Raw genomic sequence first — 16,010 nt, 5'->3', positions numbered from 1 at the left:
GCTGAAAGTGCCCCATCTTTGAAAAGGGGGTCTACAGAGCCATACGTTTCACAGGGAGATGGAGAAATACCTTGACCAGGGGTGTAAACAAATCAAAACAGTCCTTATTTATGAAAATGAACTCACCCTGGGGAGGGGGCAGGGAAAGGATTGGACAAATAACTCTCCCACCTTCGCTTCCATTTTGTAGCATGGGATTGTGGGGGCTTCCACAATATCATTTGGAGGGCTGGCCCCAAAGGATGTAAAGTCATTGGGGATTCAGAAACACTTCTTCCAGCAGCCGAGCTTATCTAAGTGAGACCTCAACAAACCAAGCTTATCTATATTCAGCTTCTCAGTCTGTATTGCGTGTGAAATAGGGATAATTTTGTGGCAGAACATACAGGGCTTTCCCATCTCGCCCTGTCCTCAGATTCTTCTTAAAGGAGGAAGAGCACTCTACTTATGCTCAGAGGAACACTGCCCTTAATTTTTCTTTTTAATATAGAAAAAAGCATAAGCAAAGTGAGCATTTAATATGAAAAACACCCATTCAGCAAGTGCACTGCGAAATTCACAGTATTCTAGCACTGGTAAAATTGTACTTGCAAGAGATTCATGGCTGGATCAGGGCACCAGAAAGTGAAAAACAATAGGATGTTTTGATTTCCATGTTTCTGAAGTGGTGTTTGTTCCCAAAAGCAGCCTATCTGCACCAAGACAGCAGTCCTAATCCTAGATGCATAGCAGTAAATCCCACTCAATTCAGTGAGGCTTACTCTCAAGTAAGTGGCATTAGGATTTCAGTCTTAATCGGCTTCTTAAGGCGAATTTTGAAAAGCAATGAAATGCACTGCTCATTTCTGCTCTTTTGACATGGAAAGAAGCTGTCTCCTTTTTTGCTTTTGCATTGAATTTTTTATTTTTTATTTTTTTAAATAGATATTTATTAAGAATTTTCCATTTTGATACATTAAAAAACCAAAAAGAAAAAAAGAAAACATATACAATTTACAATCCTTATTTTTCTATAACATATTTCCCTGACTTCCCCACACCTTTTTAAAGGCTTTGGAACCTGCATTGAATTTTTATTATATTTCCACAGTAAGCATTATAAGCATAAACAAGAAAACATTGTCCAATACACAGGTGTGTTGCATATTTAAATACATTCAGGAATTATTTCATAGCACATGTCAATTTCCATCCACCTGAAAGAAATTTAGAAGTGATGGCTTTTGTTAATTCTGTGGAATTTTTACCTGTCTTCTCAAGTTAAGGTCTGAGCATCTTTGCTGAAGGGGGGGGGGAGAGAACCACCTGGATTTGGCTGCCTGTTTTTCAGCACCCCAAAACTTAATCAAAAAGTAAAATTAAATTTAAATTTTCTTTCCTTCCCCAGCACTAAAGTTTTCTTCACTTTCAGCTAAACTGTCCCTCCCTTGGGCCTGAGTGAGGGAAATGAGTTAGAACGACAAACTTAAACTGAACTGTGAAATTAAGGTAGGGAGAATGGCTGAAATCCTAACCTGAATTAGTGGGAACAAGACTTGTCAAATTCAGTGGAACTTAAAGCCCTTAATTTTGAAAGGCACCATGCAAGCAAGGTAGTTGAATTGTAAATACACGTTGATCAACTGAGTGTCTATTGCGTGCTATGAAAAAAATATATGAAACTATATGCATTCCCACATTAGTAAATGACAAAACGGAATACTGATTTGTGCAAAATAAACCAATTGCAGTGGCTGAAAATACAAGTGGAAATCAGGGCAGACGGAGGCATTTCAGCACAACCCTACCGAGAGTGAAAATGTTCTGGTGTTTAATTCTCACTAGAGAATCAGTGGATCATTCCCACTAGATGCATTACAGTATGTTGCATATTGAGCCAGACTCTTCTTCTTTCTTTCTTCTGTTTTCTTCATTAATTTCCCTTTCCACTTCCTTTCGTATTTTCCTCTTCATCTTCTCAATCTCTTCTTGGTCCACCTCTAGCATGTCTTCCGTGTAGCAGGGGGCTGCCTTGTTCTTTTGGACCAGGTGGTCGATCATCCCAAGCAATTCGGCCACCTGCTCCTCTCTTTCCTGCCCTTCCGCCCGGTTGTTGAAAGCCAGGCATCTCCCGCCACACTGAGCGATCTGGTTCTGCAGATCCTGGTCTCCCTCCGCCAAGAACGCTTTCAAAGGCCTACCTTCCAGGTCTTCCTTCCGGGTGAACAAGATGATCATGTAGTCCTTGGCTTTGCAGCTGAAGATCTTCTGGATCAACCGAGCAACAGCTTTCTCTTCTGGGCTGAAACGAGTCAGCTGAATGACTTGTATGATGACATGGGCTCCTGGGTAGATGTGCTTCACACAGGTCTTGATTTCCTTGGAGGTCACATCTTCTGGAACATTTATGTCGAAAAAGCCAGGCGTATCAACCACCACAATTCTCCTACCACCAATGACCGTGTCCTCTTTCTGGCATTTTGCTGTCACGGAGGAAGGGGACGAGAAGGATGAAAACCTTTTGTCCCCCAGGATGGTGTTTCCTGTTGCGCTTTTCCCAGCTCCAGTTTTACCCACCAGGGCGATCCTCAGTTCTGCAAGAAAGAGGCAGGAGATGGTGAGCAACTCTTCTGCATTGTCACAAAGGTCAGAGAGGAAACAAGGAGAACATGGGCACCACCCCTCCCTTGCCCATCTCCATCACCCAGGAGCTGTGGGGAGGGAGAAACAGATTGGTCAAGTTCTCCTTCCCTCAGGTTCTCATTTCTCCAGACTTAAGTTCAGTTCTCCATTTTTTGGCATGACAATCTGTACACATTTAAGTGCATTTAACCCAATACATGTGTACTTATTCCCATTATAAACATTTCTGCAAGCAATTTCCCCCAATATAATTCATTTCTCCACAGATATACGCAAATTTGTGTGCATTTTCCCCTGTTCTATGCTTTTTCATATATATTTTGGTTGAACTGCATCTTTTAGCTCATGTAATAATTGGTTACCTTTCACCCCAGGGTGAGTTACAACAATTAAAACACAAAGTTAAAAACAGGCTAAAAGTGCAGAAATAAGACAGGTGCCAAAGTTAGACACCTCAAGCTTCAAAAGAGGTGCACCTTCAGCATTTGCCAGAAGCTGCACAATGAAGGCTCCAGAAGTTCCACATCTATGGGGCCACCACAGAGAAGGTCCTTTTGTAGGTGGTAGAACAACCAAGAGGACTCCTTCCCCCAAGAGGGTCTGCAGGGAAAGAGGGGGGTCTTTCAGGTATTGGAGACACGAATCATTTTGGTCTTTAAATACCAACGTGAGCACCTTCAATATGGTCTGGAAACAAACCATGAATCAAGCTAATCTCTCTCCCATGGTTACATTGATTCCATCCAACACCGTCCAGGACTCTGCGAGAATGAGATCAAATCAGCTCGGTCTTACCTGTGCTTTTCCCAGCCATATTCAGACAAGCAGAAAAATTCACAAGCCAATATTCAGGATTTCTAGATCAGAAGCAAAAGGAAACAGAATCAGCCAATGGGGAGCTTTCTGTATTAGGCAGAAATGTGTGCTGCTCCCCCAAAAAACTTGCCTCACAAAATTCTTTTTACACTTTACAGAGGGATCTTCCTAAGTGCCCGCTGTCCCAAATATTTGGCCATCATGTGTGTGTTTCACTTTTTGTGTTCCATGCCTCCTCACTGGCTCATGTTCAGAATAAGACCCACGACTCCCAAATTCTCACTGACTAAAACGTCACACCTTTGTACCAAATGAAAAGCATCTCTGCTTCTTCCAAAAAACACTTTAGCTCAACCTTTGGTGAGGCTCCAGAGGATGAGATGACAGTCATGGACTTGTGGAGCAGCCATGATGGCCCCTCAGACTCACAGGTGGCATCTGAAGGGAGTTTGGAGGATCTGCTGCCTTCATATTTGATCTGTTTCTCCATAGGATACATTTCTCTGGGGAGCCATGGGGCCACCATTTCCCTCCAGTATGTGCTGAAAGGAAAGGATGTCTTGGGGAGAAATGGCAGGTCCCGCAAAACAGGAATGGCCCTCACTGACGGCTGCCCCAGAATGGAGACTGGTCAACTGGGGCAAGAGGGACACTGCCCCACCCAGCCCCCACTTGCTCCTTCCTTCCTTCCTTCCTTCCTTCCTTCCTTCCTTCCTTCCTTCTGCTCTAGGGTGCAGCTGTGAACATCTTCCTCCTCCTCAGAGTTGCCTTGGTAGATGTCAGTAGGGAGGAGGATGGGGACTCCGCCCATCAGTGGTTCTGGCTCCACCTACTCTTGGGCTCCCTGCCTCCCACCCCTCCCCCAGTCCGAATGGCCACCCCTGGGACTGGGACTTTCTTTGCCTCAGATCCCAAGATGGAGCTGGCTTTGGCTCACTGTCCAAAGCTCTGGATGTCTTCTTCCCCACTGAGGGAAATGGGAAAATGCCTATCAGCTTCCAATTCCTTGGCTGAACTGGGAAGGGCAGAAAAGACCATTCTCAAGGGAAGAAGCCTTGCGTGTCTCAGGGAAACAAGGGCAGGAGTTGTTGCTCAAAGAGCCTTGGCAGTCTGAGGAAACTCCCTTCCCCGCTGTGGTCTTAATAGTGTGGAAAATATAGCGTGACTCTGCTTACGTAACAGAGAGGGTCTGCCAGAGGGCACTGCTGAGCGGCCTTAAGACTGGGGCTGGAAGACAATATCCCATTCCTCTGCCCCATGAGCTCACTGAATTCATGCACGGGGACGGGGCTGAGCTCTCTGAGCATCCTCTACATCAGGGGTCTGCAACCTTTAAGACAAAAAGAGCCACTTGGACCCGTTTCCGAAGGGGAAAAAAAACTGGGAGCCGCAAAACCATTGCGACATTTAAAACAAATATATCTCCGGAGCCGCGATCTGACAGCGGGCGGGAAGGTGACGTCGGGACGGTGCGTGACTAACGCATGCACCGCCCCCATGCGACGTCACAGCCAGTACAGCGCCCGCCACAGTGGGGAGTGTCGGGGCGCACAATGCGCCTCCTCCCCTCGCTAGTATCCGCCCCGGAGCCGCAGCAAAGGTGTAAAAGAGCCACATGCGGCTCCGGAGCCGTGGGTTGCAGACCCCTGCTCTACATCATAACTTCCAGAGTTGCACCTATGCCAAGGATTTAGTGGTAAACATAGTTTTCTCCATCTGGTGTAAGCTGAAGAGAGCACAGATACACACAGTCCTAAGTATTATTGTTTTCCCATTCCCTTGTTTTTTGTCTGAACAGCTAACATACAGAAGAGCCCTGTGTGTTTAAAGCTTGCATCTTGCAATTTGCATAAGACCTGGTCCAGAGAAAGATATTCTTCCTCATTCTGTCCTTGGGAATACTATTCATCTCCCTACCACCCCATGCCCAGGGGGACAGGGGCAAGTCTACATTTCTTAGTTATTGTCTGCGTCCCACCTCCAAAATGCTGCTTCTCTTGGACCATATAATAAGGCAGAGACTGAAACAAGTTGAGGGCTTCTCATCTCGAGGTAACTGAGAAAGTTCAGGAGATTAAAGTGACCCCTTTGGATGCAAGCAACAGCCCAGGCGGGGCAGAGAAATTCTAGTATACTAATCTGCAGAACCAAAGAAGGTGGCCAAGATTTCCACATGAGCAGCACAAGAATGCAGGGGAGGCCGGGATCAAAAATTCCAAGAGGAAGGAGAGAGACATGGAGCCATCGCAAGATACAATTAATGTTTTGTCCATGTGGAAAGTGGCAAACAGGGAAGGAGAAGGAATGCAGATCTCTGCCTCTGTTTACACTAAGTGGGATAGAAACATCTTTTGTTTATGGAGAAAGAAGAAGAGGATGAGATTCTCCAAAAGTCAGTTTTCACCTCAAGGGCTCGTTTTCCATGCACCTTCTCAGCATCCCTGTTTCGGACACATCTCTCCCTTTGGGACCTCCTTACAGTTCTTTATGGTGCCTCTGGTCAAAGGCCTGCATCAGTCACCATAATCCTGCCACCCACATGGTTGCCTTGCTCAGTCCGATAATATTATAAGAAAAGAATCTGAGGTGCATCTCTCAGTGTCCTCCTGCTTGATAAGAAACCCTAAAAATTCTACTGCAAAATTAATGCTGGTGTCAGAGTACAGGGGTATTTCCCAAGACTGAGGGGTGCGGGTGTCAAGGATATTTTGTTTCCCCACAAACAAACCCTATGCACACTTTCCTGGTGTAAACTCCATGGAACTTAATGGAGCTTTCCCCACCAAAGTAAAAATCCTCACTATTACTCCTGAAACTGCACTATTAAAATACAAAGATGTGGGGCTTTTGCTCCAGTTAGAATCACAGCATTTTGAGCGTAGAGCAGACAGCTATTGGGGGACGGGATTTAGCCTTTTCCCCTCTAGCCCTAGTGAATCCTCCAGAGGTGCCATTGAAACTCCTAGTGTACCCAAATGCCTGGGGGGTGTGGGCGTTGCCAAACTGGGTTTTTGATCCGGGTGAAAAAAAGGCTTCTTTTTAAATAATTTGTTGAAAGCCGCCCAGAGTGGCTGGGGAAGCCCAGCCAGATGGGAAGGGTATAAATAATAAATTGTTGTTGTTATTATTATTATTAGTTTGCCCCCCCCCCCACAGACTGTTGAAGCCATTGAGTTCAATCATTGGAGAAATTCATTGTGGGAATTGGCAGACTTCACCCCTTAGAAAAGTATGACCATGTTTGCAGATTGCAGCCATTTCTGGCAGAAAAGAAAACTGCTCCGCATTTCTTTACAAATAAATGCCATTTGAAAGGTTCCCTGTGAGAAAACATAATTTTCTGGGCCACCTCCCTTTTGGTTCTATAAACCCATCTCCAGGACCCCCTAAACTACTGTATAAAAAAGTATTATTCCGAATAACATTTTGCACAACCCACTAAGCTAGGTAGTAACCCAGTAACATTTTGCACGTCAGCAACCATTGCACAATCATTCAAAACTATTTCGTTTAATTCACTCAACCATGCTGGTGAACTTGATTCAGTGATACCAGCTTTTCAAAGCCATTTGACCCCCAGCCCCCCTGCCCCCCATGGCAACCCCACTGCCCCCCAACCCCCAAGCATGGGGTGGTACCTCCCAGTTTGGGGGCCACTGCCTCGCCGGACTTGGCTGCAGGTTGGGAGGCGTAACTCCGTGTGCAGAGACTCCTTCGCCTAAAAGTTTCATAAGACGGAAGGGGGAAAGAATGTTACAGCCATTTCGAGAGTCACAATTGTAGGGGGTGGGAGGAGGGGGCGGAAACAAAGCTGCGTTTTCCACATATCTAACAAGAGTCCCAAATTAAAAGGCGAACAGGGAAGACACGGAGCATCTCCAACACAGACTGATCTGCTTCCCAAACCTACAGACTCGGACCTTCAACTCTTGCAGCTGCTGCTCACGCTTCCCCAGCACCAAGCTGTGGGTCTGAGGGAAGTGTGGGGTTCCTCTGGCTCTCGGGTGCTTCTGCAAGCCCCACAGAAGACTCAATGGGGCGAGCAGAGTCGTCTCCGCTTGGCAATTCTCTTTTGGTGAATGAGAAACAAGTCAGAGAAACCTCCCTGACTTCCCCAAAACTGGTCTCGGCTGCTAGCCAGAAATATTTGGTGGCACTGCAGGGTGAGAGAGGGGCTGAATTCGCCCCTCCCCGTTTTATTCCTCTCTGAACCGAGTCCCTGGTCCACACGAGAGAGAGAGAGAGAGAGAGAGAGAGAGAGAGAGAGAGAGAGAGAGAGAGAGAGCGCAACGCCCGTCAAGCGCAGCTGCTCTCTGACAACGCGGCGAAGAAGGTGCGCTTCTCTTTCTGCGTTTGGGAACCCCAGGCGTCGCCTTGCGCAGAGTGGGACCCTTGCTCCGTCTGGCGCAATGTCGCCTGCACTGACTGGCAGGCGCTTCCCAGGCCCAAGTCTCTCCCCCAGCCCCACCTGGAGAGGCCGGGGGTCGAACCTCGGACCTTCTGCATGCCGTGCAGCTGAGCTGATTCTCCCTCCTGGCGAAAGACTCCCTTGCTCTGAGTTTGAGCGCAGAAGGGCTGGAGAGAACAGAGGAGGGAAGGGGGAGAGTTCACTTTGACCGGCGAGCCGAGGTCTTGATCCCTGACTTATTTTCCCAGCCCCGCCCTTTCCCGACTCCCAGTGATTTGGGAAGAGATGCCAACGAAGGATTGATTTTTCAGAGGGACCCTTTCTCTTTCCTCTGCCTCTCCTTTCTCTATCCAATTCAATGGAGAGATTTCTTTCTTGCAGGGAGAAGCTGTGTGCCGAAAAATCCCTGGTGTGGGGCAGAAGAAGTTATTTCCATCTTCCCCCTACCCCCTACTGATTTTTTCTTTGTCTTTTTGTACCAACCCCCCCCCCCCATGGCAAAGGAAACAGTACAGCTCTAATTTTGGGATTTGTCAGTCTCCATGTCTGCAAATTTCAGGCAATTCTGGCGGTGGGGCGGGAGGACATGTTCCTTTATAAATAAACTTTAAAACCCCTAGAAGGATGTTCCTGCAGATTGTCAGGCTCCTTTAACTGCTAATTAAATCAAAAGGAAAAGATTCATGCTTATACACGCAAGCCAAAGTTTTGCTTTCAAGAGCTCTAACCCAGCCTCTAGCAACAGGTCAAACAAAGCAGACCTTGAGCATCTCTGAGGCAAGTTGAGATACAGAAGACTTAAAGTCAAACCTTGTGGCTGCTGCTCCCTGCTCCCAAATACCAACCTGTGGTCCGTCTGAGGTGTGGGTCTCCCTCTGTGTGGGTCTCCCTCTGTGTGGGTCTCCCCCTCCTGCTGCTGCTCTTGGGTGCTTCTCCCAGAATTGCAGGAGATCAAATGCAGCTCCTCTGAAATTTTCCTCCCAGAGGGCAGTTTTGTCCTCTCCTGTAGCCAATAGAAACAGATATGCAATTCCGGGAAGCTGTTTTGGCTTCTCAGAACATGATTTGGCTGCTAGCCATGAATGCTTTTGGGGTGGGTGGGTGGAGCTCCATTTTATTCAGCTCAGAACAGAGTCAGCCATCGACAGAGAGGGAGAGAAGAAACTGCAGAGCAGAGGGACCATCAAACACGAGAGTCTTCTTCAAGCTCCAGAGGCATCACAAAGAAGGTACCGTTGGCTTTCTTGGCTTAGGAACATCTGAAGCTCCCTTTGCAAGGAGACGCCACCTTTGTCCTTCTGGCTCAGCAATGGTTATCTGCCCCCCTGGAGATGCCAACGGTTGAACCTGAGACCATCTCTATGCAAACCAGGTTCTCAACTGCTGAGCTGTGCCCCCTGCCCCAAACCACATGGAGAAAAAAGGAAGCTGTTTTGTACTGAACCAGACTGACTGGTCCATTTAGATTAGTATTGTCCACACTGGCAGTCAGTGGCTTCTCCAGGGCTTCTGAGCTGGAACGGCGACATTCAGCAGCAGCAGAAGGAAGGAAGCAAGTGGGAGAGAGTCCGCTGGGTGAAGGGGAGGGGTGGAGAGGCACTGGAAGTGGTTGGCATCAGCCCCCTCCCCACTGAAAAGCAGCTGCCTTTAAGAGATGGTCATCTGTGGAGGGTATTTTCATCAGGACTAGGCCCCAAGGAGCCTACAGACCATCATCCTGAGTGGCTGCAGCTGTTCAGGGCCCTCCCCAAACCAGGCCACCTGCCTGGGAGGTGCAGAAGGGAGGATATCAGGCCAGGCTGCCAGGGACCCCGAAGGCAGAAGCAGAAGCAGGTAAGGGGGGGGGGAGAGATACAGCTCTGGCTGAAGGAAGGGAATATCCATGTGCCTTTTTCAACCATTTGAACACTGGTGAGGGCAAAGCAAGTAAGCATGCAGTTGTAGAGGGTGGGAAGATTCCTGCAAGAGATTGTGAAGGACAAAGTATTAAGCATGTATATTTATTAATGCTTATGAACCTGTTGGTTGTAAAAAAAACCCCACACGCCCTCAAAGCCGTTTCCAAAAAGATAGAACAATGAAATTATCAACAGGAAAAATTAGCAAACCTAATTTAGGACCAATGCATGTAAAAAAAGTCATCAGCTGCCTCCCTGGTAATTGAATCCCAAATCTGCAGGGGCAGAATATGGTGCTTTGAGGTTCTTTCAGGGTTGTGTTTACATCATAAGCTTCCTTTGGTGGTGGAGAGGAGTTTGGGCAAAGCAGGAGCTAATGAACTTCATTTTCTGGTTCTCTTCCGGCTCAGCAATCTGCCTGGACAATGGATGAATGGAGAGAGGAAGTTAGAGGTAAGTCTCTCCCTTCTCCTGACCCTCCTCTGAAAGAACCACGTGATGGAAATGGTGAAGGTTGGACCATTTGTGGGCCACAGTTGGAAGGGTGAGGTGACCCCAGGTGCTTAGGGGAATTGTTGCAGTGTATGGACCCTGGATGGTGGCAATTCAGGAGCGAATTCCCAGGTAAGCGGCAGGCCCACAAATCTTGAAATGAGCAGCCCACTCTCCCTTAAGGAACAAGACTTAGTGGTGCTGCAGGAATAGTTGCTGACTTGGGTCTCCAAGGTGTGAGTGTGGCCAGGTCAATATATTGTTTTCATTCCTGGCTGACATGCCAGCTTAGGGTCTTTCTTGAGAATAAGAACCTGGGTGGTGTTTCTACGAGGTAATCTCTCAGTTGGGCTACTGCAACGTGCCATGAAACTGACATCCCTTTAAAACTGTTCAGTCTTGGCGTGGGACTCGGCGGGCACCTTTAGCGCCCCCCCAACCCACTAAGGAACCCAGAAATGGGCTCCGAAGTGAAGAGGGGGAAGTGGCGCTGTGCTGTGAGTCGACTGCTTTTTCTGCAGAGCGAAGCCGCACAGCCGTTGCTGGAGAGTGCTGCCTTTTTCCTGGGACAATTTGGCTTTGAAAATAACTAACTGTGAGTACTGGAACGTTACATAATTGGATTTTAATCAAGCATTGGCGAAATAAAAGGAACATGGACTCTAAAAATTTACCCTAATTTGGTACTGATACGGAAAGGGTTAAACAGGGAGTCACCTTTCCGTTTTCTTGTAGTTACAACAAAGCAAAGTCAGTGTAAACTGGAGCCTTATAAATCACTTTTAAAGGATCGTCTTTCACCATTTAAAATTGTGGAACCCCCCTTCGGAAGCAGGAGAAGAAGGGGGATTTTTATTGAGTTGTTTAAACCTGCGGAAATAAAGTTAAAGTAAAGTAACTTTCCACTGTCCTGACCCTGGAGCGGGGTGTCAAATTTGATGTTTGAAGCTCATTGACCAAAAATAAATGCTTTGACAGATAGTCAAAAGGAGGGAAACATTGTGATTCCACTGTTTCCTTTCGCTCTTTTATGGACAAAATATCTTAAAGAAGAAACTCTGTTGCTATTGTTTCCAAGGAAAAGAACAATCAGAAGTTTCTCCCCCTAGAGGGGAACTATGAAACTGTAACTAATTCCTGGGAACTTGTGGCTGTTTACTGTACAACTGTGGGAAAAGAATTTTTGTGACCTTGCAGGACAATGCCTTCAGAAGCACTGTTGGGTGCTTTCTGTAATATAAGTGCCCTATTGGATCAGCTAAGTCAGAAGATGGATTTTATGACAAAAGCTCCCAGTGCCTTTGTTCAAGTAGTGAAAAATTACATGGAGCCCACTGAGGAACTAAAACAGGAGTGTGCCACGACAGAACAACAGAAAGAAGAGGACCTTGCTGAATCTGGGACGCCAGGGATGGAGGGACTCTCGGCCCAGCAGGAAAGTGAGCTTTTGGATTTGGCAAATGAACTTGGAAAAAACCAGACTTGGAAAGATAAAGTTTGGACTGAACTGGAAATGGGGGGTTGGACTGACCACCCTATGCAGGGATATTTGGACTTTCCAAGTCTGGAAATGGGTCGCCAGAGGTTTGGAGCCGTTGGGACTTCCAATTTTGGAGGGAATCTGAAATATGCTTTAAAACACCATATGGAGCTTAGTCTGGACTATGAGAAAGGGGCTGATTTGTTGAAAAGGGTCAAAAACACTACAAAGCTGGAGTTCCCGCGAGTGAAAGGAAAATATGAAGAAGCGTTGCGAAAGGGACATGGAAGAGATTTGAAGGCCTCGGATATTAGGGCACCAGGTTAATGTGCCAGACTAATGGGAAAAAGAAAGGACTGACAACCCCGGGACTGGGGGGAGGGGACGCTGGAAGAAGATTGGATTATTTTTATTTTATTGTATTTTTTTCTGTATTATTATTATTAGAAATGTTTGATGAATGTTGGGAAAATGTTGAAATGAAATTATTTGGCTCTTGTTAAAATGTTTAAAGAATTTGGTAAAAAAGGTAATGGTTATGAGAAGTTGGTAAAAAAGATTTAAGTTTTAAGCTCTAAGGTTGTTTCTATATGATAAAATGAGAATAGAGTAAGGTAACGTAATGATTAAATATTATGAATTATGGATTTAAGTCTTAAACATTAAGGTTTTTTTTATAAGATAGGATGATAATAGAGTAAGGTAAAGTAATGACAGAATATTATGAACTTTGAAAAGGATTTGCTGTGTCAATTACTAATCAAGATACAAGAGATGGGAGGAGGAGGTCATGGAAAGAAGGTAATGGAAACTGGAGAATTTGAAAAAGATGGCTTTATTTTTGTTGTTTTTTTCTGATGTTTTTTTCTTTTTTTCTTTTTTGTAATTTTGTCTTTTTGTGTGTGTGTATTTTTTTTTTAAAAAATTCTTTTGTCTCAATAAATATTATTATAAAAACAAAACAAAACTGTTCAGTCTTGGATTCTTAGACATCTTCCTAATTTCTTTCCAGAGACTGCCAAAGCACACGAGAACAGAAACCTCAATGAAGATCTACGGATTGTTCTTGTTGGGAAGACGGGAGGAGGGAGAAGTGCCACAGGAAACACCATTTTGGGCGAAAAGAAGTTCGAGTCCAAATCTTCACTGAAGGCAGTGACCCAGACCTGCAGGAGAGAAGTCCGGGCAGAGAAATGGGAAGGAAAGCTAGTTGTCGTCGTTGACACTCCGGCCATTTTTGACACCTGCCTTCCAGAGCAGCAGAATAATGCAGAGATCCAGAAGTGCGCCTCTCTGTGTGAGCCAGGTCCCCACGCCCTGGTGTTTGTGACGCAGGCTGGCCGTTTTGCCGAGGAAGACACTGTGGCCGCCAAGAGGGTGGAGGAGGTCTTTGGCCCAGAGGCCACAAAGTACATGATCGTCTTGTTCACCCGCAAAGAAGAGTTAGATGTGGAAACCTTGGAGGAGTACATATGGCTGTCTGGAAACAGAGCCCTGCAGGATTTGGTGAGGAAATGCCAGGACCGTTGTTGCGCTTTCAACAACAGAGCAACAAGAGATGAACAGGAGCTGCAAGTGAAGGAGATGCTGGTGGAAATCAAGCAGATGATGATGGACAACCAGAACAAGCCTTTCCTTGAGCTGTTTCCAAGAGGATCGCCAAGAAGCGCAGCTGAAATGAAACCAGAGGAAGAAGCAATGGACACAGACAAAGGAGGACCAAGTATATTCCCTGAAGGTAGAGTCAAATTATGATTCTGGAGCAGTTAAAGATCTCCCTGAGTTGAGATTCCCAAGGTAGACCTTCCTTAAAGAGACCCACCAAATACCTTCTCTTCTTCTTTGTACAAGGAAGAGCCCAAAGAACAGAAGAATTCGGCACCCATAAGGGGGTGGCTCTGTAACTTGCAAACATTTTGCAAATTATGGAGATGGGTGGAAGAGTTAGCTTGCTTTGTGCAATCCACCACATGAATTCTGGTGTATTTGGAGGGGAGGGATTTGTGTCATGGTGGAGGGAGAAAGGCTGTATTAAGAATTTGGGATAACCCTGGAGCTGAATCCTGCCAAAGGCCTCTCAAGCACAGCATCCTGTTACATAGAACAGAGGAACCTGCCTTGTACTGAGCTCAATACTGTCTACACTGATTGGCAGCAGCTCTTCAGAGTTCCAGGCAGGAGACTCTCCCAGCCCGGCCCTACAAATACTGCGTTCTCTTCCCCCCTCCCTCCCTGTGGTGTATGAAATTAACAAACCTCTCTTGCAAGACGTTCTCACACTTTTCATCCCAAAGACAGGATGGAGCATAATATGGACTTGTGCAGTAGGAGAAATTCCTCCTTGTGATGCATTTTAAAATACAGTGTGGACAAAATTTCAGTGACACTCTTAATAGTGTTAACGTTCCTTATTCCTTCCCAACAGAGCCTGGGAACCAGAGTCGATACCACAAGGATTCCGAATTGCGGGTCCTCCTTGTTGGGAAGACGGGAGGAGGCAGAAGTGCCACAGGAAACTCCCTTCTGGGGGAGAAGACCTTTGAGTCCAAACTCTCCCCAAAGCCAGTGACCCAGACATGCAGCAGAGAAGTCCGGGCAGAGAAGTGGAAGGGGAAACAAGTCGTCGTCATTGACACTCCGGCCATTTTTGATGCTCAAACACAGCATGATATTCTGGAAGTCCAGAGGTGCCTCTCTCTTTGTAAGCCAGGTCCCCACACCCTGGTGTTTGTGACACAGGCTGGCCGTTTCGCCCAGGAAGACACTGTGGCCGTGAAGAGGGTGGAAGAGGTCTTTGGCCCAGAGGCCACAAAGTACATGATTGTCTTGTTCACCCGCAAGGAAGACCTAGAGACAGAAAGGCTAGAGGAGTACATAGAGCTATCTGGAAACCGACCTCTTCAGACTTTGTTGAGGAAATGCCAGGGCCGTTGCTGCGCTTTCAACAACAGAGGGACGGGAGAGGAAAGGGCCAGCCAGGCGGAAGAGCTGCTGTCTCTGATTGAGAAGGTGGTTCAGGAGAACGGGGACCAGCCGTATCTCAAGTCGTGTCCAATGGAGATGTCACTGAGGTCAGAGGGAAGGAATCCTGGGGAGACCTCAAAGCAGACAGCAGCAGGGGAACCAGTGGAGGATGAAATGAATGCTGGAGGAATCCCTGAAGGGCAGCAGAAGAAGAAATCAAAGAAGGTAGGGTACAAAGAATGAGAATGGGGCCCCTGTCTTTTCCAATTGCTGATGACTTACATGGTAGACAAATTCCAGCTTGGAAAAGGAGGATGGAACAGGGCTGTTTTCAGTTGCTCCAGAGGGTAAGAGCTGAAGAAGCAGCTCCAAAGTAAAATGAAAAATGATTTAGACCAAACATTAGGAAGAACTTCATGTTCCTGGGAAAGAATTTATTAATTTAATGCATTTATATCCCACCTTTTCCTCCAAGGAGTTCAAAGTGGCACACGTGATTCTCCCCCCACCTCATTTAATCCCCCCCAAATGCTATTTCTTTAGCGGTTTTTAAGCAGAGGCGGGGGGGGGCTCCCTATTGAGAGGTTGGGCTAGATGACGTTTGAGGTTCCTTCTATGAGCTTAAGGGAGGGGGTAAATTCTTGCTTATTTGAGAACTCCCCCCCTCCTTCTCCCCCTTGACATCTTTTCCCCTTTCTCTTGACTCCACACCAATCACTTACGGTTTGTTTCCAATAGGCATTTACGGTTTCCCTTTGTTCGTACCTTGTCCCAGAATCCGGCGAAGCTTCCAAAGAAGGCAGAGGAGGAGCAGGAAGATCTTGTCCTTCAATGTAAATGGAAGCAGTATCATCAATAAACACAGCAGGATAATTTGCGTTCTCCCATCATTATTGCACGTCCTCTGCGTGGCACTATTTCACGACCTTCATCCCCCTTGCCTTCTCAACCTCCTTAAGCCTAAAGTGGGTTTAACATTTTGGATCCAGGGAATTCTGTGGCTTATCCACACTTCCTCTTGTTTTGCTCCCTCTCCACAGGAAACCATCCGCTTCTAAAACTTGCCCTTTGAAAACAAAACAAATTCTTACAATGTTTTATTTATTGTAAAAAGGAAGGTCTGTGCTATTTTGCAACCACTTGGAAATTACCCCAGGGGCTGATGGGTGAACTGGGGTTTACTGGTATTTTGAAATATATGCTGGGAGCGTTTCATGTCATATTTGGTGGTAACCGCAGTGACAGAAGATGGTTTCCTACAGACTGTTTGTACTAAATTTGAATATTTTCCATTCATCAAGCTCCATGAATTCTCTAATTGCTCAGATAT

At 46.3% G+C, this 16,010-nt stretch overlaps 2 protein-coding genes across 9 annotated transcripts; one reads left to right on the top strand and one right to left on the bottom strand.

The window, feature by feature from the left end:
• Positions 1–987: 987 nt before the first annotated feature.
• On the bottom strand, positions 988–8,788 carry LOC309515027 (GTPase IMAP family member 7-like). Of its 8 annotated transcripts, XM_082192624.1 has the most exons (5): positions 8,692–8,780; positions 8,112–8,252; positions 7,907–8,081; positions 3,418–3,479; positions 988–2,573 (listed from the first exon to the last, which is right to left on the bottom strand). In XM_082192624.1, the coding sequence occupies exons 3-5, from the start codon at positions 7,942–7,944 to the stop codon at positions 1,855–1,857; spliced, it is 819 nt and encodes a 272-aa protein (XP_082048750.1). In that variant the 5' UTR covers positions 7,945–8,081; positions 8,112–8,252; positions 8,692–8,780; the 3' UTR covers positions 988–1,854. The 8 variants fall into 8 exon arrangements, with proteins under 8 accessions (XP_082048750.1, XP_082048744.1, XP_082048746.1 ...); XM_082192618.1 differs by lacking the exons at positions 8,112–8,252; positions 8,692–8,780 and having other exon boundaries at positions 7,907–7,985; XM_082192620.1 differs by lacking the exons at positions 7,907–8,081; positions 8,112–8,252 and having other exon boundaries at positions 990–2,573; positions 8,657–8,788.
• A 3-nt stretch (positions 8,789–8,791) lies between these two features.
• LOC309514924 (GTPase IMAP family member 8-like) lies at positions 8,792–15,152 on the top strand. The gene is made up of 4 exons (XM_082192424.1): positions 8,792–9,080; positions 10,155–10,197; positions 12,729–13,454; positions 14,142–15,152. Exons 1-4 carry the CDS (start codon positions 8,871–8,873, stop codon positions 14,921–14,923), a joined length of 1,761 nt encoding a protein of 586 aa, XP_082048550.1. The 5' UTR covers positions 8,792–8,870; the 3' UTR covers positions 14,924–15,152.
• The last annotated feature ends 858 nt before the right edge of the window (positions 15,153–16,010 follow it).

The sequence above is a fragment of the Podarcis vaucheri genome (assembly GCF_965113315.1).
Source record: "Podarcis vaucheri genome assembly, chromosome: 12".
NCBI classification, from domain to species: Eukaryota; Metazoa; Chordata; class Lepidosauria; order Squamata; family Lacertidae; genus Podarcis; species Podarcis vaucheri.
This window is presented reverse-complemented; position numbering and strand designations above follow the sequence as displayed.